This window comes from Suricata suricatta, chromosome 4, assembly GCF_006229205.1.
Source record: "Suricata suricatta isolate VVHF042 chromosome 4, meerkat_22Aug2017_6uvM2_HiC, whole genome shotgun sequence".
Lineage (NCBI taxonomy): Eukaryota > Metazoa > Chordata > Mammalia > Carnivora > Herpestidae > Suricata > Suricata suricatta.
Window position 1 is genome coordinate 164,347,012 of NC_043703.1, and position 22,775 is coordinate 164,369,786.

Below are 22,775 nucleotides of genomic sequence, written 5' to 3' on the forward strand. Positions count from 1 at the left end.
TTGTCTCCGCACGAGTGTTGTTAAAGCACCTTGTGTCCGGGGGCAGCGCCACTCTGTCGCTCACCTAAGTACTCATGACTCGTTGAGCCTCATCAAGGAGGCAGTTGGCCCAGGGAGCGAGCTGCACGGTTTAATTCCTGAAATGCCTCGTCGTCGCCGTGTTGAATCTGAGTGAGATGGTGACCGTGTGCTTCTCCCTCTAACCCCTCCCTCGTTTGTTTTCAGGGATCTTCGCTTCAACAGAATCCGGGAGATCCAGCCTGGGGCGTTCAGAAGGCTGAGAAACCTGAATACTTTGTAAGTCCACCCACTGTGCTGGGACCCCGCGGGGGAAAACACAGAGACCCTCCAGGCTTTCGCCTGCAGGCTGACCCCAGCCACCGCGGTCAGCCCTGAGTGCCCGTGGGCGGGGGCGGGGGTCAGGAGAGTGGGCACCAGGCCATAGATGAGAATGTGCGCATTGAGACGCCAGGCCTTTGGGTCCCTGCTCAGCTGGACATCCATGACCTGTGTGGGTCCCTCAGAAGTGGGTGTGACCCAGACCTACGGCTCCGGGCACCTTCTCTCCCTGTGAATGACTCAACCCCTGGCCGGGCCAGACCCCTCCACCTGCACCGTTCACAGGCCCCCCTCACAAGGCGGACGGGCCAGCTGGGCCCACGAGGGGCTGGGTGCTATCCTGTTGTGCACCCATGTTCAGACCCCGGTGGGGGCAACAGGTGTAGGGGACAGGCCTGACCTGTGCTGACGGGTTCTATGGTTGCCCTGGGCTCTGTCGAGTAACCTGAGCACGGCAGGGTCCCAGGCCTTACTGCTGGGGTCCCAGGCCTTACTGCTCCATATGTGACTCTCGGGGGAGAGAGAACCTGGGCCGAGGGCCCAGGAAGGGAGCCTGGGGGTGGGCCAGCCCCTCCCTGTGGTGGGACCGCCCTGCGCGTCCACGCTGGCTTTCCCGGCGGCTGAGCCGGACGGTGTGACAGCAGGACAGACAGATGACCTTGGCGTCAGTGGGGAACCTGGTCTGTGCACACGCGGGGTGGGAACGGCGGGCCGGGCAGGGACGCCCGTGCGCTGAGGAGACTCGTGGTCAGAGGGTGAGCCGCCGAGATGCAGTTTGTCACGTGACTTTAGCCAGTGTTGGAGCCAAGCTCCACGGCCAAGTCCTGCTCGGACCTTTCCCGAACAGCGGGAGGGCTTCCCCACGACCGGTGCAGCGGTGTGGTTTCAATTCCCACTGGGACTTCTGTCTCCTAGGCTTCTCAACAACAATCAGATCAAGAGTATACCCAGTGGATCATTTGAAGACTTGGAGAACTTAAAATACCTGTAAGTTAACGATCAGTTCTTTACGCAGAAAGCTTATGTTGTCCGTGTGCAGACAATTTAGTCACGGAGCAGAATGGTATGCTGCTTGCAGATTATTGCAAATACATCCGTCTCTTAGGCTTCATTTTCAGAAGGTAAGTAGATTTTCGGTTGGGAGTTTTTGAAATGAGTTCTTGTCAGTAGGAATGCTACATTGTGTGAGGCTCAGTGAGTCAAGTCAGCGGAGTGGATTAAAAGTCACAGCCCGGCTGGGGCCCTGAGTAACTCCGCCTGTCGGTGACTCATGGGCCGTGGCCAGCTTGAGCAGCTGACAGGTGGGGTCTGTGAGAGAGAAGCTTGGAGAAGGTTCTCAAGCTGCCTGTCCAGCTGTGGGCAAGTGTGGGAAGCAGATGACAAATCCCGCCGGCACGTCACTGGCGTCTGCTCATTTCCCCTTCTTCCTCCCAGTGAGTCCACTTCTTAGTTTTCTGCAGGAAAATTGTAGTTGACGTTTCAGAGTTGACTTTCATAACTTATTTATCAGAATTTAAATCCTCTGCCTGTTGAAGCCAGTGTTGCAGGTCCGAAAGTGGCCTTCCTGGCAGAGGCAGGCTTGCTGCGTCGCAGGCCCTGGAGTTAAGACTAGGAGGGAGTAGAACATTCCAGTTCTGTTCCTGGTTGTCGAGAGGAGTACGTGTCCTGTGCTTTGAGCAGATCAGTCTTACTTTTTTTTTTTTTTTAATTTTTAATGTTTTTTTATTAATTTTTGATACAGGAGAGACAGAGCATGAGAGGGGGAGGGTCAGGGAGAGAAGGAGACACAGAACTGGAAACAGGCTCCAGGCTCTGAGCTAGCCATCAGCACAGAGCCTGACACGGAGCTCGAACTCACGAACGTGAGATCTGACCTGAGCTGAAGTCGGAGGCTTAACCGACTGAGCCACCCAGGCGCCCCAGATCAGTCTTACTTTTAAGACTTAGATGTCCTTTCCAGATCGAACCATTAAAAAACTTTTTTTTTTTAAACGTTTATTAGTTTTTGAGAGCCAGAGACAGAGCGTGAGCTGGGGAGGGGCAGAGAGAGGAGGCGACACAGAATCTGAAGCAGCTCCAGGCTCCGAGCTGTCAGCACAGAGCCCGATGCGGGACTCGAACCCACTGACTGTGGGATCATGACCTGAGCTGAAGTCCTACACTTAACCGACTGAGCCCCCCAGGCGCCCCAAGATAGAGCCATTTTAGTGGGGGACTTATATCAGTGACTTTTTTTGGAAATTTATATCGTAAGTGAAACTAAATGTCCAGAAGTTATGTTGATTTTTAAAACGAAGTCACATTATTAGTGTTGATGTGTGTTTTGAAGCCTGTTTGGTTTTAGACAGTGTCCTTGGCTGGTAAGTACAGCGATCACGTTAACTGCTTACAGAGTCCATATTCCTCAGGGGACGGAATCCAAGCTGTCAGGTATAAATGTTTTCCTAACTGTTGGCATAGTGTGTTACTTTTTGGAACAGAATAGAATAATGTATGAACATTATTAAGCCTTGTTGCTCATTTTAAAAATGAAGGAAAGGCCTTCTGTTTTTTTTTCCTTTTAATTTTTTAAGTGTCGTGCAAGTTCCCGAAGGAAGGCTTTGGTTTCTGGGAAAGCCGGTTCAGTTAGCTGAGCGCCGCATCTGTAGTGTGTGGGTGTGTGGGTGGCACTTTTCTTTCTCATTTTATATATTATGCGTTTGGTTTGAATTAATTAAGAGCAACTTATTGTTCAGTCTGCAAACATATTTAGTTTTATACTTTGGGGGATACTTCGGATTTCACTTACAAAGATTTTTTAAAATAACACTTTAGGAGCCCGTCTGCTGGCTCAGTCCCCATCAAGGCACCTGCTTGCCAGCCTAGCCCCCTTCACCCCTGCACACGCCCCCCCTCCCCCGCTCACCACCCCTCTCCCTCGTGCACGCCCCCTTCTCCCGGTGTGTACCACGCCTCTCCCCTGTCCCCCTCACTGCACACCCCCTTCTCTCCCTGCGCCGTCCCCTCCCCCCGCCAACGCAGTCCCCTCCCCTGCGCCCATCCCCTCTCCCCTCCCCCGTGCACGCGCCCCTCCCCCCACACATATACACATGCATACCGCGATGCCCGAGGCCCAAGGGCGGAAGGCACCGGGCCCCTGCAGAGCTGCTGGGGCAGGGGCCCTAGTGGGCAGGACCCCTCTTTTCCATTGGATCCCCCTCCTGGGTGGGTGGGTGAGCGCTCCCCCAGCACCTCTGAGGACACAGTGTGCAGGTTCAATATTAGGCAGCTCTTCTGAAGTTCACTGTCATTTCCGCCTTTACACTAGTCAGTCGATTTAGATGTGAGGGTTGGTGGCTCAGGGTGAGGCCCAAGCCTGCCCTTCACCCGCATTGCCAGCTTCTCCGGGGCGGGCGCTCCTGCCCCAGGGGCCTGCGGTGGCATAGCCTGCATGGCCGTTATGGAAGGTGACCAGCACCCAGTTACTCCCGTGCAGACGAAGAGTCCTCACAGATATGCACTTGTTTGCATCGGTTTGCTTCAGCTTTTCTTCTTAAGTGCTTGCAAAGTGACCCTGCGCTGGGGTCTTGCTTTCGTGTTCTTTTGAAGAAAGGAGCCCAGAAACCCCCATCTGGAAGAAGCAGCGGGAGTGGCTCCCTCCAGAACCGTGGTGGCTTTGGGTGAGGCCACCTCCTGTCGGCTTTCCGTACGTCCATTTACTTCCAGTGATCCCGATCTGCTGGACCTCCATTCATCCGGAAGAAACGGAGGCGGATAAGGGTTACTAGCTCATTCCAGAGCACACAGCCAGCGAGCGCCTGTTGGCAGAGCGGGGCTCCGTGGGGGGTGCAGGGCTCTGCAAGGGGTGGGTGAACTTGGCCTGGTCTCCGGGGAGGCTGGCGGCTCTCTGGGGTCCCCTGGGTACCTTCACACAGATGGAGGAGTGGGGACCACTTAGTTGGACTGCAGGAGTTCAAGGTGGCCCTGCACCATGTGTCAGGAAGGGCAGTAAGGTGCACGGTCCTTCTGCAAACGGGGCACACAGTGTCACAGGCGTTATGACAGACGTGGGGGGGGGGAGGGCGGGGAAGAGGAGAAGCCCCGCCCCCGGTAACCCGGGTGCGGAGAGGGCCCCTCTGGCTGCAGACCCCGGCTGGCGCCTGCGCGCTGAGCGGTCCCGGGGCTCCGCCAGCAGGCAGGAGCCTCTCTGTCTGACGCTGGGATCACCCCGCATTCACTGCGGCACTTCGGGGTTCACGAGGACGGCACGGAGAACCAGTCACGTCCTCAGACTGGGGCCCTTCAGGGAAGGTCCTCACCCCTGGAGTTCAGGTCGGGAAGTAGCAGACTCTCTGAGAAGTGGCTCCTGCCGGCCGTGTGGCCCCGCGTCAGCCGTAGACCAATGATACCTGGGCGTCTCCGTGTCCTTTACGGCCTCAGAGGTTCACGTGTCATATCCGTTCCTTCTGTCGTGAGGTGTCCTCACTCTTTTGCCTCATCGCTCCTGTTTTGTAAGATTCTGGAGGGCGGACTCTTCAGGGCACACGCAGGCTTCCTACCGTGTGCTCCCCAAATTGCTTCTGGGGATCTTAACACCCCGCAGTTCCAGAATCTTATAATCAACACGTGCTACATGTTGGTGGGGAAATGGTTTTATTTCCTTCAAGCTTTGAAGCCAGGGCACCGTCCACAGGCCACAAGCTGCGCTCCCAGGACTGGACGTGTCTGGAGACAGCAGTGGGACAGCAGCGTCCGGGGGGGACGGTCTTTTCTGGGGAAGGGCCGCGGACCCTCGCGAGGGCCACCGCACTCGCGTGTACACGTGTTGTCTGTATTCTAATACAGTCATTAATTTTACAACTCTCCGTGTGCTAACGTGATTCTTCCTTCCATCCGGAGTTACAGTGTGTCGTGTGTGTGCTAATCCTACCCCCGTTTCTTGTTTCAGCTATTTGTACAAGAATGAGATCCAGTCAATTGACAGGCAAGCGTTTAAGGGACTTGCCTCTCTAGAACAACTGTAAGTGCCCTGCCCTCGCCCGCCTGCCTTGGATGTCACCCGCCCTCTTGCCTCTCGTAGGGAAGACGACTAAGTTTGCTGTCTGCACGGTGCATGTCTGTACTAACGGGGCGTAGGGCGTGTGTGCATGCACGTGGAGAAGGCACTGGCTGACTCTCACTCCTCTGTCTGTCCGACCCCCACCCATCCGGGCCTGGACGGCACGGGGCTCTGCCCTAGAGCCGCCCGGTGCTGAGCCCCCATGGCACAGAGACCAGTGAGAGCGCGTGGCCCCACGGCACCCCCGACTTACGGGACAGGCTGGCACACAAGTAAAGGTCCTTCTGGGAGAGGGGTCCGGGGCACCCGCGGGGGGCTTTCCCGCACGCCGTTTCCCGTTTGTGACTGCACACGTGCAGCGTCCTTCTTCACGTATGATGTCATGCTTTTGGAGAAAACGAGCCTCTTCCTGTGTCTGGTCAGCGCGTGCGGATGTTGTTTCCTTGTCCTACTTTGCTATGAAGTCGGCACATTCATTTCCAAGTGGAATTCCTGGCAGTGGGAGGCTCTGGTTGGTTTGACTTTTCATTCACGGAGCTGGCGCAGTTCGGAGGATTCCAGAATTGCCCACAGTTTAGTCGCGCGGCTGGACGGGGCTGTGTGCGGTAGCAGGGGTGTGCCCGTGCGGGTGCAGGTGCGCGCCTGTGTGTGCGCTGAGCCTGTGCGGAGACCGCCCGGCAGGGCTGGGGCGCGGGCACCCCGGAACCAGGGCCTCAGGGCACACACGGTGCTCTGTGTCCGGGTCACTTTGATCCGAGTGTGACCTGCCTTCCTGAAGTCACTCGTGTGGCTCTCGATGCCAGGGAAGGGGGTCGTCTGGAGGGTTTGTATAATCTTCGCTTCAGAGAGAAGGGGACAGGCCAGAGCGTTGCCGAAACACGCGGAAGTGTCTGGAGAAGGTCCGGGTGCAGGGAGCACGCTGCTCCTGGGACTGGCAGGGAGCCCGCCGCAGCGACGCCTAGAAAACCGCGTCTGATCTACACGGGCTGGAAAGTTAAAACGGGGGGCTCACCCTTACGAGGGGCGAGTCCAGCCACTTTCCAGGAAGAGAGAGGCAAAGTCTGGGGCCAGCGAGCCTTGCTGGGCCGGGAGCGCGGGGCAGGGCTTCCGACCGACCGTCTGGAGGAGGTGGGCGCTGGCTGCAGACGCCTTTGAAAGCCGGGGTCAGCAAGTTTAGGGACTTAGGGTCCCTGCCACCGGGATTCATTCCCTGAAGGTCGGCGAGTGTCTGATGGACATGGACACACGTAGGACCAGGCCCTCCCATGAGGAGTGCTCTGTCCAAGGAGACGCTGTCCCTGGCAGGGATGTCTGGGGCTGGGGTGGGGGTCCCCATGCTGGGAGCCCCTCCACACCCCCAGGGACAAGCCTGGGGCCGCTGGTGTCTGCCGAGCCTCAGCCCAGCGGGTCCCTGGGAGGCCCACGTCCTGTGTGGTGAACACGTGTGACCAGACCCAGCACAGATGGAGTTGGGGCTCATGGTCGTCTTGGCCGTGGGAGGGGTGACCCCTCATCCCTAGGCGCCTCCCCCAGGACTCCTTGCCCGCTGACGGGGGTCCCCTCCCGGCCCCTCCTGTGACAGCTGCTGACTGCGTTTTCTCCCCGTGTCCCCCTCCGTTCCCTGCTCGTGGGCTTCCCACCCTCGTGCGCGGGGCGATGGGCAGGGACTGACTGCGGGGTCACAGAGGCCCGGGAGGGGGACCTGGCAATGGCCTGAGACTCGGAGCGGGGGCACCATGTGCCCTCACGGGGAGCCGGGCCAGGGAGCCGCGGACGGGAACAGAGGACAAGGAAGGACACTGCCCTTTGGTGACCGAAGTTAACGATAATTTCAGTTAGTGAAGGTCTCCGAGGGATCCCGGTGCGCTTCCGGAGTTTCTGGCGTTTGGGTTTGGGGTGAAGTCCAGTTGCTGGGCCCCGCGCCCCCTCCCCCCAGCGTGATGGCGGAGAGCCCTCTCCTCTTGTGTGGGCGGGGGCTTGCTGCAGGAGCACCTCGTGCTGGTGTTTACTGAAGGGGAAAGACACCAATTTCCAGACGGAGGAAAGCAGTAATTCAAGAAAACGAGAAGGTGTTAGTTGTTGTAAAACACGTGTGAATTATGGAAAGTAAGGAGTCATCCTAAATGAAATACAAGCGTTGGGTGTTCCGTGTAACTAGAGAACGTTTGAGGAAGGACATTAATGTACTAAGTCGAGTGCTGTTTGATTTTTGCTGTAGATATGTCTCGCGCTGACGTTAGGCTGGCTCCCCCCGGATCCACACACGGGTCAGAAGGTCTGAGTGAGGCGTGCACGCATCACGTCTGTGCCGCAGTTAGGAATAGTTTGCCTTTTTCCTGCCAAGGTCTGTGCTTGGCGGGCAGGTCCCTGGGGCAGCCAGGCCCTGGGCGGGAAGGGGACTTGCCCCCCCCCCCCCCCACTGTCCGGCGTGTCTTACACAGTCTGGGCCCGGTTTTCAGTTGTATTTAATCTCACTGTTCGTTACTTCATGTGATTTCCACACAATGTGGAAAATCTAAACATTATCTATTGACATAAGAATTTGAAATGACCTAGGAACCATTTTTTGGAGCAGAAAATCTCATCTGCAGAAGTGAAAGTGTTTAAAATCTGACTCCTTTGTCTTTCTTTTTAACGTGTCTAGATACCTGCACTTTAATCAGATCGAAACGTTGGATCCAGAGTCGTTCCAGCATTTGCCGAAGCTGGAAAGGCTGTAAGTTGATTTCGTTTCGCCCTCCAGTCTTCCCGCTGGTCCCCGGCCGGGCACACCGTCCGGGTTCTGTGCCGTAGAGGGGGCCACTGTGTGCCCGGACCCCTCAGCCTGTGTGGGGTGACGTCTCTGCGCCTTGCCTAGCGATCCAGAAGCGGAACTTAACAATTTTCTCTTTACTTGTAAATGATGATAAAGTAGGGAAAAAAGTCTTGTTCTTTTCAGAACTAAATCCCGTTCTCAAGGTGGTCTGGATCACAGGAACACGGCCACCGAGGTGTGGCTCACAGGCTCATTTCCTTGGCCTTGTGTACTTCCTGCACGTGTAGGAGGCATCTCCGCAAGTTGGTTTGTGGTGGTCCCTCTCTCAACAGGTTTTTGCATAACAACCGAATCACACATTTGGTTCCAGGAACGTTCAGTCACTTGGAATCCATGAAGAGACTGTAAGTATGTCTTCAGCGAAGCCGGATTCCCCGCCGTTGGCCGGTCCCGTGCTGGGTCCTGTGGGGGGGCACGGGGAGGTCACACGCAGGAAAGCATGGGGACCCCCGGAGGGCGCAGTGAACCCTCCCAGGGGGCACCGCCGAGAGCCCCCAGGAATCGGGGGATGTGCCAGCAGAAATCCGTTTCGCGTTCTTCAGATGAATTTGAATTCCGGATTGCGTGTTTTGGGGGTGGGCGCAGTGTCCGTGCAGGAAGACTCTGTCTTGGCCCCAGCGCTGGAGGGTTCACAGGGCTGGGCGTTAAGTGAACTGGTGCCCCAGTTTCTGAGCCTCCAAACACTCCTGGTGAGGGCCGCGGCTCTGTGGCTGGCCGGCCCCGAGCGTAAGGAGCCAGACGTCGGGAAAAGGGGAAAATCATGTTGACAAGCCCAGGTCCAGGCGAAATAAGGCGAACTAAGACAGCTCCCCTTGCTGTTTAGGCTTCCTTCTGGGTAAAGAAGTGATCAGCCAGACTAAGACTGTGCCCTGGGGAAGATGGGAGGGACACCGCCGTGTTTGAGAGATGAGAGAGGCAGCAGAGAGGTTGCTCAGGATGGGGGAGGCCGGGCGGGGTCCCCTGAGTGGGGACCTGGCGACAACCCGGACCCGGCAGGATCCGCACGGGCTTGCGGGTCCGGGTCTGTCCGGGTGTGTCTGTGTCTGTCCAGGTCTGCCTGGGTCTGCCCGGGTCTGCCCAGAGTGGGCTTGTCCCCACGTCTCACCCCCTTCCCTCTCCCAGGCGGCTGGACTCGAACGCACTGCACTGCGACTGTGAGATCCTGTGGCTGGCGGACCTGCTGAAAACCTACGCCAAGTCTGGCAACGCGCAGGCGGCCGCCACCTGTGAGTACCCACGGCGCATCCAGGGGCGCTCGGTGGCCACGATCACCCCTGAGGAGCTGGACTGTGGTGAGTGCGGCCCCGGGGGGCGGGCGGGCCCAGAGCTGGTGCTCGGAGCACGTGGTGCACACAGCCCTGCCTGCCCGCAGGGACAGTGTGCCCAAATCAGATCATGGTCGGACTGACAGGCACGCTCCTTTGCAAAGCCCTGGTCTGCACATACCACATGTCAGCAACTGTTGGGTTTCTTAGCTTCTATTTTCAGGCTCCCCTGCAAAATTAGCAAACCAGCTCAGACTACCCCTGCCTCCCCAGCCCTCCTGCTCCCGTGTGCACGGGCTGCAGCTGCTGGGTGCTGCTCTCCGGGTAGGCTGGTGGCGTTGTGCCCCTGGGGCGGCCTCTGGCCACGGCCCCGAGAGACAGATCCCTGGAAGGGCCACGCTGCGACAGCAAGGCAGAGAGGCAGAGCCCTCTGTCAGTGCCCGCGGACCCAGGCGGCTGTCTTCTCTTTTTTTCTTTTTTAATATTTACTTTTGAGACACAGACAGACAGAGCATGAGTGGGGGAGGAGCAGAGAGAAAGGGAGACACAGAATCCGAAGGAGCTCCAGGCTCTGAGCTGTCAGCACAGAGCCTGACGTGAGGCTCAAACTTGTCAACCACAAGATCATGACCTGAGCTCAAGTCAGACGCTCAACCAACTGAGCCACCCAGGTGCCCATGAGTCTTTTCTTTTAATTGCAGCACTGTTTTGGGGCACTAAAGTCAGTTTCTCTAAAGCATCATCGTGTTTTAAGTATTGAAGGTATACGTAACGAAACTAGAAATCAGTAGCTTTCATGAGTAACTGGCCAGCACCTGCAGTCCTCTGTTAACTGTCGTCCTGCACGTGTGCACCTGCGTGTGCACCTGCCCGGCTTCGGCAGCGTGCAGCATCAGAGGCCCCGCCGGGTGCGCGTCCTGTGCGGCCATCCTCTGGCGGATGAGACTCTCCCGGGATGGAGGCCAGAGGCGGCAGCGAGAGTGCCTGGCTGACCCCGGCGTCATCGCTGTGCACCCCCTCGCTGATGTCTGTGTGCTGCCTGGGTGGCCGCCGCCTCGTCTGGCACGGCTCGCTCACCTGCTGCCCAGCCGGCTCTGACTTAACCAGTAGGGCCCCGGCCTGAGCGCCACAGGCTCACTGTGGTGGTGGCGGAGGAGGCCGGGGAGCAGCCTCATGTCAGCAGATGGGAGGAGGCCGGGCGAGCGGCACGCCCGCGGGGGAACATTCTGCAGTCCTGCCCTGCACCGCAGAGCTTTCTGCTCTCAGGAGCGCTTTAGATAAAAAGCTTTATTTTCTATTGTTTAATTCGCCAAAAGCAGCTGTGGGTGGAGGGTGCCATGCGCACAGGTGTCGGCTCAGGTGGAGGGTGAGCCGACCTGGTGGGTGCTGGTCGTCACAGGCCCTTCCGGGCAGACCTGAGGGCCAGAGACGCTGGGTGAAGACTCAGCCTGTCTCTGCGGAGAAGCCTGTCTGTCATCTTTGTGGGGACATTTGTGGTCGGGATGGATATTTGGACATTTGGGATTTTCTCTTGGACACGAGAGATTTGGTTTGGGTTCTTGTTTCCCTTAACGGGACTGTTTAAGACCAAGAAGATCTCCGTTTCCTTCTTGGCACAGAAAGGCCCCGGATCACTTCGGAGCCCCAGGACGCAGACGTCACCTCGGGGAACACTGTGTTCTTCACATGCAGAGCGGAAGGCAACCCCAAACCCGAGATCATCTGGCTTCGAAACAAGTGAGTGATGCTCCCGGGCCGCCGGCTGGTGCCCGCCCCGCCACCCATGGGCCCCCTCGACACTCTCTGCCGCTTGGGTGGAGGCAAAGGCCTAAGGGAGAATGTTCCTGCATCTTCTCTGCTAAAGGGGGCAGCCCGTCCTCCCCCTGCCTGGGGGGAGGGGCAGGATGGAGGCGTGGTTCTCCGCCGGCCCATGTTCTGTGGCCGGAAACTGGGGTGTGATTGCTGGGGCTTCGCAGCTGGAACCGCCCCCGGCTGAGGGGGCTGCTTCCTGCCAGGGACTCGAGTCCGGGGAGCACTGGTGTACTTGGTTCCTTGCACGTCGGGTTGGCCTCAGGAGACAAGGGTGCCCCCTTCCATCCACAAGCATCTCGGTGTGTGGGGCACACAGGGGTCGGACGAGGTCGCTCCCGGGGCCCGTGTTAACGTGAAACACTTTCAAGCGTGCGTCGTGAACCGACTCCTTGAAAACGAATTGTCAGCATGAGACACCCCCCCCCCCATTGCCCCCATCATGGCTTCCGAGCTCACTGTCACGAGGACACTGACAGGCGCTCGCTTCCCTGCGGATCTCGGCTGTGGCGTGACACTCAGGGCGCGGAGGACGCTCTGGGGACCGAGCCCAGAGGCCCACCGAGCCATCGTCTGTCCCAGTGCGGGCTCGTGAGCCCGGCCGTGTCCGCAGAGATGAGCAGGAGAGCGCGGAGCCTGGGGTCTGACAGCCCCCAGGTGCAGGAGGGGCGGCACTTCCTGCTTGCGAGGCTTGGGAGCCTTGTCTACACCTGGATTTGTCCTTATGACCCGGGCCCAGCACGTGCGGGGCGTGAGCAATGCCAGCCTGGCCCTCAGAGAGCGCTGTGTTGTCCAGATTTAAAGTCTTGAGTTAACGCAGGAGCGACAAGCAAGGGTGTGTTTGAAAGGCAGAAAAGTGTAAATTCGGCTGAGCCTTTCACATTCACCTTCAGAAATAAACACACCGATACCAGAAGTTAAAATACATGTCCTAGGCATTCCTGGCGGAGGGAGAGCCCGGAAACCCCAGGCCTGAGGCCTCCCTCCACTGCCAGCCTCCCCGTGAGCCTCCCTTACCTGCCGGCTCGGTGTTTATGGAAGGGAGCGGGGCCGGGTCAGTAGGACCCCCAAGTGTGGAACCTGGGGTGACTGCTGCTTCCATCCAGCAAACCCTGTGGGTGAGGACAGATTCCCCTTCTGGCGGGTCGGTGTGGGCGGAGAGATGTGTGAGCGGGTCGGGGAGGGGCCTTCACACCCGGTGACGGCGTCAGCCTGAGTGGTGTCCATAGGGAAATGCTCTCACAAGGGCGATGGCTTTGGTGATCGGCATATGTAATCGTTTGCTTTCATAACATCAAATATTTCGTCCCCATTATTTGAAATGAATTTGCCAGAAATCAAGGAAAATGTTTCCTTTGAATTTTTCCCACTATATTCATTTCCCTTTGGAAACAGGACCACTTTAAAAATTTAAACTCCCGGGGCGCCTGGGTGGCTCAGTTGTTTGAGCATCCGGCTTCGGCTCGGGTCATGATTTCGCGTTTCAGAGGTTTGAGCCCCGTGTCAGGCTCTGTGCTGACAGCTAGCTCAGAGCCTGGAGCCTGCTTCGGATTCTGTGTTTCCCTCTCTCTCTGAACCTCCCCTTCTGGCATTGTCTCTCTCTGTCTCTCAAAATAAATAAAAAAGAAAACATAAAAAAAACCTGTTTAAAAATTTAAACTCTTTATTAATTAATTAATTAATTTATTTACTTATTTATTTTAGGGAGAGAGAGTGGTAGGGAGGAGCAGAGAGAGGGGGAAAGAGAATCCCAAGCAGGCTCCATGCTGTTAGTGCAGAGTCTGACTACAGGCTCTATGCCACAAACTGAGATCACGACCTGAGCCAAAATCAAGAGTCAAACGTTACCCAGTTGCCCAAACTTTAAAATCTTTATAGAACTGAAATTGAACAATCAATGTAAACAGGATGCCCCAGGCCGCACCTGTCCCAGAAATAGCAATGACTGGGAGGCTGTGCGAGAAAATCGTCCTGGAAAGGCCAGGGATAGGTTTTCTGCCTCCCCACGCTCTCTGGCATCTTCCGGGGCAGACTGGGTGCCCCTGGAGCTCTCCGAGTCTGAGTGTGCCAGGTTTCTGTCTTCGCAGCAATGAGCTGAGCATGAATTCAGATTCCCGCCTCAACCTGCTGGACGATGGAACCCTGATGATCCAAAACACGCAGGAGACAGACCAGGGGATTTACCAGTGCATGGCGAAAAACGCGGCCGGGCAGGTGAAAACACAAGAAGTCACCCTCAGGTACTTTGGGTCTCCAGGTACGTGGAGAGGACGGCACGTGAGGGTTCCTTCCAGAACATCCCTTGCTTGTGGTGCACGGGCTCCCTCCCTGTTCCCAGCCGGGCAGGGCGCGGGTAGGACATGGGCCGGGAGAGGGCAGGAAGCAGGCAGGGAGTCTGCCCGAAGTGTACAGGGCGTGCGTGGGCAAGGAGTGGGTCCAAAGTGGGCCGGAAGTGGGCTGAATGTGGGCAGGAAGTGGGCAGGACAATAGGAAGAAGTGGGCAGGGTGTGGACCGGAAGTGGGCAAGATGCTGGCAGGAAGTGGGATGGAAGTGGGCAGGGTGTGGACCGGAAGTGGGCAGGACGAGAGCAAGAAGTGGGCAGGATGTGGGCAGGCCCGGGGCCGGAAGTGGGCAAGGCGCCTGTGCTAGTCTGCAGCGAAATTCCCTCACCCAGAGCCTTTTGAGCACGTGGTCCTAGGTGATCCTCGACCTTTGCTCTGGTTTTTAAGAAGAAATTCAGACTGATGTTTTCTTAAAGTGAGTCCATTTGTGTTTTTTGTCATGAGCAATATGTTTAGATATGTAAGATTTTCATCTTACTTGGGACTGTATATCCAGACTTTTCTGTTTTGTGCCTTATTTTGGAATGATTGTCCATCTTCTATTTCCTGCTTCCAGTTTGGAAGCCACAGCTGGCTCCTTGGTATCAGTGGTTCCCTAGGACAGATTAGATGTGTCCTTAAGTTACCAGAGTCAACAAGTCATTATCTACTGTTGTCTCCAAAATAGGCTGCGGGTCTGAGTTTTCAGTGCATGAAACACTTTGTACTCCGAATATTTTGTGTGGCCATGGTGTATTTAGCACTTCTGAATCTCATCCTTTCTTCCTCACTTGGAGCCGGAGTCAGGCGGCAGCCACTTGGGAGGACCAGCTTTCGGCTAATAAAACTAGAAGGGATACTTATTTCCACGTTCTACTGACGTCAGCGCTCTTGCCGGGCTGGGGGCCCAGTCGCACCCAGAGCTGCCCTTGCCTTTGCTTGTCTTTGTTCCTCCACAGGCTCGGAACAGCTGCTCCTGAAGACACAGCTTGTACCCATGCCCGCCGGGTGGGCTTGGACTTGGGGAGGTCTCGGCTTGCCATCCTCCGGAAATGTTAACATTAGGATCATTTCTGCATCTTCTGTCATCTGTTCTTCTTTAGCTATGTGGCTAGTTCCGTGTAAACAGTAACTGGTGTGAAAGGTGCAGAAGCATTCCTCCTGCATCTCTGTCCTCATGTCCTAAACGCCTACCTGCATCCCCACTCCCCCAGATCGCAGCTCGCCTTCCTTCCTCGGCCCTCCTTGCTGGTTTTTGGTTTCAGAACCTGATGAGTTCTCTTACTCTTTCCTTTTCAAAGCTGCCTGGAATTCATGATCTGGTGGCAACGTGATCTATTTAACTGGCTCTTTTGAAGCATCTGAGGTTTTTCCCCAAATCTTTTGCTATTATAGGTCCATATCCCTTTATCCAAAAGCTCTTGGGCCTGGTGCCGTCGGGAAATCAGAAATGTGAGGGAATTTCGGCAGGGCCGCCTGGTGCCTCGTCTGTTTAACTGGCCCCGTAGGCAGCGTATCCCCGTCCCACAGCGAGCTGTTTGGATTTTCACACGACGAGGACTAAGTGACGGCTGTAAGCACTCACGGCAGATTAAGGTTTACAAGTTAAGTTATGCAAGATGTTTTGTGTTGGGAGCTCATTTGGATTCCAGTACTGGGGAGAAGGGTGTCGGCCAGAATAGACATCACAGGAATTTAAAAAGCACCCTTTTGGGGTATATACATTGTTTTACGTGCTTGTTCAGTCCTAGGAGAGTGATTTCCGAGTGACAGGGTGTCTGACTTCTCAGTTCTGCGAGTGCGGCCGTGGGAGCTCTGTGCTGCACAGACGCCCTCACAAAGCGCATCACTCAGAGCGCGGGTTTGTGGAGTCAGAGCTGGGACGCACCCTCGCAGCTAGTTTGCGTTTTCCTTTTGCACAGGAAATGGGTTGTTTTTATTTGTTCTGAATACAGTTTACAAACAGTGTTTCATGTGCAACGTTTGAGGGGACCGACCCAGTGTACTTGGAATCAACAGAAGGGGGCGCCATCCACGCTGAAATAGGGAGCCGCCCGGCCGTCTGTTGGGCACTGATGGCTGTCACCTGGGGCAGCGCACAACCCTGCTGGCTGCACGTTCTTTAAAAGCGAAAGAAGACAAGAGAGCGTTCTGATTAAACCATGTTTGCTTTGTTTATTTCAAGGTCAATAGTCGGAACAAGGAGCCTGCCGATGGAAAAGCCCAAGCACAGGGCCGTTGCTGGGCCGGAGGGAATTAATCCAGAACTTGTGTTTCCTTGTGACAGCTCGACCCGCTTTTGTAATCCAGCCACAGAACACGGAGGTGCTGGTTGGGGAGAGTGTCACCCTGGAGTGCAGTGCCACAGGCCACCCTCCGCCGCGGATCACCTGGACCAAAGGGGACCGCACGCCCCTGCCCGAGGACCCTCGCGTGAGCATCACCCCCTCTGGCGGCCTGTACATTCAGAAGGTCCAGCAGGACGACAGTGGGGAGTACACGTGCTTCGCCTCCAACAGCCTGGGCAGCATCCAGGCCACTGCTCTGATCATCGTCCAGGGTGGGTCAGGGCACCCCTCGTGCACGCACAAGGACCCTCTCCCCGCCCCAGCACACTCCTGCACCCGACTTCTGTGACAGGGTCTGCTTGCTTTCTGGATGGCAGCTCTAGGAGGGTTTATGTCTCCGGGCGCCTTGTTTCTGGCCGTGTTACCTGTGGCACGTAGTGTACCTGGAGTGTGCAAGGTGAACACACGAGTGTGGGCACCCCCGCTGGCGTGCCCGGTGTGTTAAACCCACCAGGAAGCCTTGCGTTCCCCTTGGAACTTCCCAGGATCAGCTTTTGACTCTAGGTGATGACAGTACCTCTAGCTTTAAGACCTCACCTGTGTTTCCTAACGTCCCAACCGAGTCTTAGTGAGTTTGTTGGTGTGTCAATAATTACGCAGTGAGGCATTTGTGGGGAAGCTCTAAGCCAGGAAAGTGCAAAATCCGGAGAAGTCGGCCCTTCCTCTACTAGTCTGTCTTCCCCAGGCTCCTGCCTCCATGGAGCCGCCTCCCTGGCCATCTGCTGTGGGGTCTGTGCTGGTGTCTCTGTACATGTAACCTCGCAGTGCTGTCATTAGCTTGCACAGATGGAGCTGCTCTGGGTTTAGGGCTGGGTGATTTTCACCCTTCAGCGCCTGTCCCCACGTACAGCTGTGCCAGGTGACACTTAGTGATAGGGACCCACCCCCACCCCGTTAGCCTCACTGCTGTCGGCACCCTGCGTGTGAGGTGGGGCTGAGTTAGCAGAGGCCTTGAGGGACTCTGGGAGGCTCCAGTGTTCAATGCCCTTCCGTGTCATGCTGTCCCCTCTCCGGCATACCCCTGTCCCCTCTCTGGCGTCCCCCTGTCCCCTCTCTGGTGTCCCCGTGCGGTGTGGCTGGCAGCTCGCTGCAGTGGCTCCTACAGGGAGGGAGGACCCTGATGTTACTTCCAACAGTTTTACTCAAATCTGTCTCTGAAATGTCTCCCGTGTTTTTCCTTTCGGAAGCTCTTCCCCAGTTCACCGTGACCCCTGCAGACAGAGCTGTTATCGAGGGTCAGACGGTTGATTTCCAGTGTGAGGCCAAGGGCTACCCACAGCCTGTCATAGCATGGACTAAAGGAGGTAAGAGCGGGCCCACTGGGGCCCCTGCCCGGCCTGAGTGGTGGCCAAGCTGCCACATCCCAGGTGTGGGGACGGTCAGCGTGTGTGTCCTGACATCGGTCTCACCCACAGCGACTGCACAGGACACTCGGAGGAGACTGTCCTTTGTGAGGACTCTGGGGTGGCCTTCTGCTTCCTCGCTCCTCCTTTGTAGTCCCCATGTCACAGTGAATTAGCATCTTGATGAAATTTAATAGCACATAGGATAGAACTTTCTGGAAACTGGCTGTAGCACGTTTGTTGGCAGCTCGCTCATTTCCTGAGGCTGTCATGCCATCTCTGCTCCTGGGGTTCAGTCACACTGTCAATCACACCGATTCCCTGGGGGCTGCCCCTGCCCCCCACGTGGCAGCTGGTGAACTGATGGCCAGAAGACACAAGACACAGACTCCTCCCGGGTGCTGGCTGCCCCGCTGGGCAGGTTGGGGGAGGGGAGGTGGCCTCTGGGCTCCGCCCCAAGATTGACCTTGAGAACCTGCCTTGAACCAGAGGGCATCTCCACACCGTCATCCCCTGAGGGGCCCTTAAACCAGGGGTGCGAGGGGCGCCTGGGTGGCTCAGTCGGTTAAGCCTCCGACTTTGGCTCAGGTCAGATCTCACATTCGTGGGTTCGAGCCCCGCGTCAGGCTCTGTGCTGCCAGCCAGCTCAGAGCCTGGAGCCTGCTTCCAGTTCTGTGTCTCCTTCTCTCCCTCCCCCTCCCCCTCTCATACTCTGTCTCTCTCAGTGTCAAAAATAAACATTAAAAAAATTAAAAAAAAAATAAACCAGGGGCTCAAAGAGCCCGGGGGCAGGTGGGCGGCAGGTGCGGAGCGGTTGGTTACTCCTGCACCTCTCCATTCTGGGAAGGCTGGGGTCCTCCGGCCGGACAGCCTCCCAACCTGGGGTGTCCTTTACTTCCGAGTGCCTTCAGCCCCAGCCCCCCACAGCGGCCCGTCCTGGGCGGATGTCATGCAAGCCCCGTGTTCTGGCTCCCGTGTATTAGGCCGCATCCCCGACATCTGCCCCTTCGTGCTTCTGGGCAGCTTCTTGGGGCAGGGACAGGCCTCTGTCCCAGACCCGCCGCACGTGGCCTATCCTGTTGTCGCTGAAGAGGTGCTGACCGCGGGCCGTGCTTCTCACTCCTCTCAAACGTTCCGCTGATCTGACTCTCCCGTGTCCTGCTGACCGGCGCCTCCGTACCTTTCAGGGAGCCAGCTGTCCGTGGACCGGCGACACCTCGTCCTCTCCTCGGGGACGCTCAGGATCTCGGGGGTGGCGCTCCACGACCAGGGCCAGTACGAGTGCCAGGCTGTCAACATCATCGGCTCCCAGAGGGCCGTGGCCCACCTGACAGTGCAGCCCCGAGGTACGGCCACGGCTCCCTGCTGGCTGGCCCACGGCTCTGTGCGCATGCGCCATCGGGAGACGCGGGGCTTCTGCAGCAGGGCTCCCGTCACTCTTCCCCCCGAACACCCGTCCCTTGTACGCATGCGTGGTCACGGGGCGCGTCCCGCTCCTGGTGCTCCTCATGTGGAACCAGGAGGCCGTGGGTCCGCGCTCCTCCGGGCTGAGTCCTCCCGCTTCATGTCGTGTCCGGGGTGGTTGCTGTGCAGGTCTGATAGCTCCCCACCCGTGGACGGACGCAGAGATTCTGCCTCTCGCCTGATTGCCCCGTGAGCCTTCACCCACATCGTCCTGGTGTCCTTCCTGGGCTCCCGGTCTGACCGTTCTCTCCCCAGAGGCGCCCGAGGCGGAGTGCCGCTGGTGGCTGCAGGGTCCCCAGCCTCTGGGGCGTCCTTCCCTGATGGTTGGTGCCTGGGCTGGACTGACCGGGAGTGGGGCTCGCCCTTCCAACTCCCCATGGCCAGCACGTGCATGGGACCCTACGGGTGGTCCCTGAGGGGCACCCAGACTTCCCTCCTGGGTGTGGGCCAGGCCTTTCACCTTCCTGGAGAGAAAAGTTCTTCTAAGTGTGTGTGTCCCGTCCTAGCCACCAGGCTCTCCCCGGGGCCCATGACGTCCCTGGCCCCCGGCCCCGCGCAGACAAGAGCTGGTTAGGGCTGTGGTCTGTTCTTCGCCCGTGCCCCTCGGTCCAGCATGGGCCACGCGGGCAGACCGTCTCCCCTTTCCTCTGGCCCTTTTGCTCAGTGCAGATAAGGCTAGGAGGCAGAGTGACAGCCTGACACTGGCCCAGAGTGCCCAGGGCCTGGTCTGGCTGAGGGCAAGGGTCTGTGTTCTTTTGAAGCCTTTTGGTATAGATGACAAGCATCTTGGGGTTTCCACCGTTGTCAGCTGGCCGTCCCTTGCCTTGCAGTCACCCCGGTGTTTGCCAGTGTTCCCGGCGACAGGACGGTGGAGGTGGGCACAAGCGTGCAGCTGCCCTGCAGCGCCCAGGGGGAGCCCGAGCCGGTCATCACCTGGAACAAGGTAGTGCCTGCCCTGGGCAGGAGGGCACAGGGGAGAGAGGGAGGGGGAGGGGGAGGGCCGGGAGAGGGCGGGGCAGCCGCCACAGTGCCTTCCGCTCTGGGGGAAACCTCGGCACCCTGCTGCAGTGTGCAGATACTGCAGGCCCCTTGTTCACAAAACCCAGACACAACACCCTGCTCTTCGTGATCTTCTCCACGACTGAAGCTCAGTCCATGGCCCCGTGATCCACACAGAAGGGTTTCGTGTTACGTTTTTCTGTGTTGTTTTCATTAAGCCCAATATGAAAGTGCATTTCCACATTTAGCCATTATAAACAAGGGTTTGATGGGACTTGTCCCTGGAGCATGGGGTGGACACGGGCTGGGGTCCCTCAGAGGGAGGCTTGAGTCCCCCCCACTGCCTGCCAGACTTCACCTGCCGTGACCACATGTGGCCGCCCCGCTGAGGGGTCCTGTCTTCCAGGGGACCTTGTCCACCCAGGGCCTTCTCCCTCAGTGGGTGCCCAAGCTCTGTGCCTTCCCTCCCGTCGTCTGCACCCCAGGGGTGTCCTTTTGTGGGCCCCCAACCCCCAACCCCGGGGGCTCCAGGCAACTCATGTGTGTCTTCCTCTTCTCTGGATCTTTTACAAGAGTTTAGAGAAAACTGTCACTCAGTTGGATTAAACGTCCTTCTCTTTCCAGCTTTGGATAAACGTGAACACAGTCCACGTGACGTGTCCCCTCGAGGGGTCCTGACAGGCGGTTCCCCCCCCCCCCAAGTAGGACAACTCTTGCTTCTTGATCTTACTCTTAATGTGGCTTCTGTTCCGCTTGCTCCAGGACGGGGTGCAGGTGACGGAGAGCGGGAAGTTCCACATCAGCCCCGAGGGCTTCCTGGCCATCCACGACGTTGGGACCGCGGACGCAGGCCGCTACGAGTGTGTGGCCCGCAACACCATCGGGCAGGCCTCGGTCAGCATGGTGCTCAGCGTGAGCGGTGAGTCCGCCCTGCGCGCGGCCTGAGGCCAGCAGGTGCTCCCTGCGGCGGGAGGGCGCCCGGCCCCTGCACCGCAGTCTGCGGGTCTTCAGTGTTATGGGAAGGAGCGTGTCCCCAGTTTGTGGCGGGGTGTTGCCAGGATCCCTGGAGGAGAGCCGCCTGTCCAGCCTCACGTGCTCTGGCGGCTGCCCGGAGACCACAACCACGGGCCACACACCCTCTGGGTTCTTCTCAGTCAGGGCGTGGTGGCTTGTGTGGTCCTCATCCAAACCCATTCGTGTCTGAGCTGTAATGTGCAGTCCTGGCCGGCAGGAGCGGACACGGCTGGTGCCTGCACTGTGTTCACGCCGCTTCTGGATGGGGCCACGCGGCTGCCCCAGAGGGGCGTCCGTCATCCCTGAGCGGTCCCCCGCCCCGGATGCTGAGCCCACCTCTGCGTCTGCCCTTTGCCTGTCTCACTCACCTGTTCTGTGCACATGCTGCTGCCATCTTCCTGAAAGTTCCCATCCTGCAGCATGTCGCTAACGTGGCCTCATGTGCTGTGGCTCCAGGGCAGAAGCCGAGGTCTTAGGACTGGAACCAAACCCGAGTCTCCCCATATCCCGTCTAGCTTCCCCTGCGCTGTCCTGAGTGGCCACCACCCTCTGCTTGGGGCTGCGTGTGGGCCATTCCTGCCGCAGCGCCCCCCACCGCCTTCTCCATGGGCCCGGGAGCATCCACGGGAAGCAGCGGGGTCTGGTCGGCTGTGCACCCGACGTCCCCGTGCTGTAAGCCTAAAGCCACTTACCATGAACCACAGGGGCTCCTGAGTGGCTCAGTCGGTTGGGCGTCTGACTCTTGATTTCGGTTCTGTTCGTGACCCTAGTGTCATGTGATCCTGCCCTGAGTCCGGCTGTGTGCTGACAGTGCCGTCTGGTTGGGATTCCTCTGACCCTCCACCCACTCTGCCTCTTCCCAACTTGTGCTTTCTGAGTCTCTCTCTCAAAATAAATAAACTTAAAAAAATTTTTTAGTTTAAAGGGCAGCTTAAAAAAATTCTTTTAACTTTTTATAAATTTATTTTTGAGAGACAGAGACAGTGCGAGCAGAGAGAGAGGGAGAGAGGGAGACACAAAATCTGAAGCAGGCTCCAGGTTCTGAGCTGTCAGCACAGAGCCTGATGCGGGGCTTGAACTCATGAAAAGTGAGATCATGACCTGAGCCAAAGCCGGACACTTAGCCGACTGAGCCACCCAGGCGTCCCTAAATGGCAGCTTTAAAAAAATTTTTTTTAATGTTTATTTTTGAGAGAGAGCACAAGTGTGGGAGGGGCAGAGAGAGAGGGACACACAGAATCAGAAGCAGCTCCAAGCTCCGAGCTGACAGCACATAGCCCTATGTGGGGCTCAAACCCACGAACCGGGAGAGCATGATATGATCCAAGTCAGTCACTCAACCGACCGAGCTGCCCAGACACCCAAAAAGGGCAGTATTTAAAAAGATTTAAAAAATAAAAAGAAAACTGTGAACCATAAAGGAATGACCAGAAACCTGATTTTGGAGGATTTTTAGGGAAAAGTACTACTTTCCCACATTATACATGGCGTGGGAAATGGATATAAAATTAAATTGAGGAATTTTTTCTTTTTTATTACAATTTTTTATATCTAAAATAATGTTACTTTAATGTGAATTAGTTATATATGAGATTTAAAAATAATCTTCTTCCCCTGATCCCACCCGTAAGAAATCAGCACTATTAACGTTTTGGTGAATTTCTTTTATTTTTTCAAAAGGCAGGTAAATGTTTTCATGTAAAAGCATATTTAAGTGATAGTAATGAAACGCGAGTATGTTCTATAAAATTATCGGACCATCTTGTCTATCACTTGGCATAAAAATGTGCGCTTCCAAAAGTTAGTAAGTTTGACTCCTTTTGAGACCCACACGCATGGGGTCCTGTTGGGGAGATGCTGTCGGGCGGCGTGGTGGCAAGTGGGTGCCTGTGTCACGTGTGCAGTGGCGGCGAGGCGCGCACCCGTGTCACGTGTGCAGCAGCGGCGCGCCCATGTCGGCGGCGAGGCGCATGCCCGCGTCCTGTGTGTGGCAGGGGCGAGGCGCGTGCCCGTGTCACG

General features: G+C 57.1%; 1 protein-coding gene across 1 annotated transcript in view; it reads left to right on the forward strand.

Annotated features, from left to right (window-relative positions):
* The window catches only part of PXDN (peroxidasin), a 41,382-nt gene that overhangs the window by 6,254 nt on the left and 12,353 nt on the right, over positions 1-22,775 (forward strand). The window contains exons 3-15 of the mRNA XM_029938582.1: positions 226-297; positions 1,255-1,326; positions 5,267-5,338; positions 8,022-8,093; positions 8,465-8,536; positions 9,315-9,484; positions 11,077-11,194; positions 13,354-13,523; positions 15,876-16,148; positions 17,124-17,240; positions 18,467-18,625; positions 19,574-19,686; positions 20,505-20,661. Of these exons, the coding sequence (XP_029794442.1) occupies positions 226-297; positions 1,255-1,326; positions 5,267-5,338; positions 8,022-8,093; positions 8,465-8,536; positions 9,315-9,484; positions 11,077-11,194; positions 13,354-13,523; positions 15,876-16,148; positions 17,124-17,240; positions 18,467-18,625; positions 19,574-19,686; positions 20,505-20,661 (1,637 nt within the window). The remainder of the gene's footprint in view (positions 1-225; positions 298-1,254; positions 1,327-5,266; positions 5,339-8,021; positions 8,094-8,464; positions 8,537-9,314; positions 9,485-11,076; positions 11,195-13,353; positions 13,524-15,875; positions 16,149-17,123; positions 17,241-18,466; positions 18,626-19,573; positions 19,687-20,504; positions 20,662-22,775) is intronic.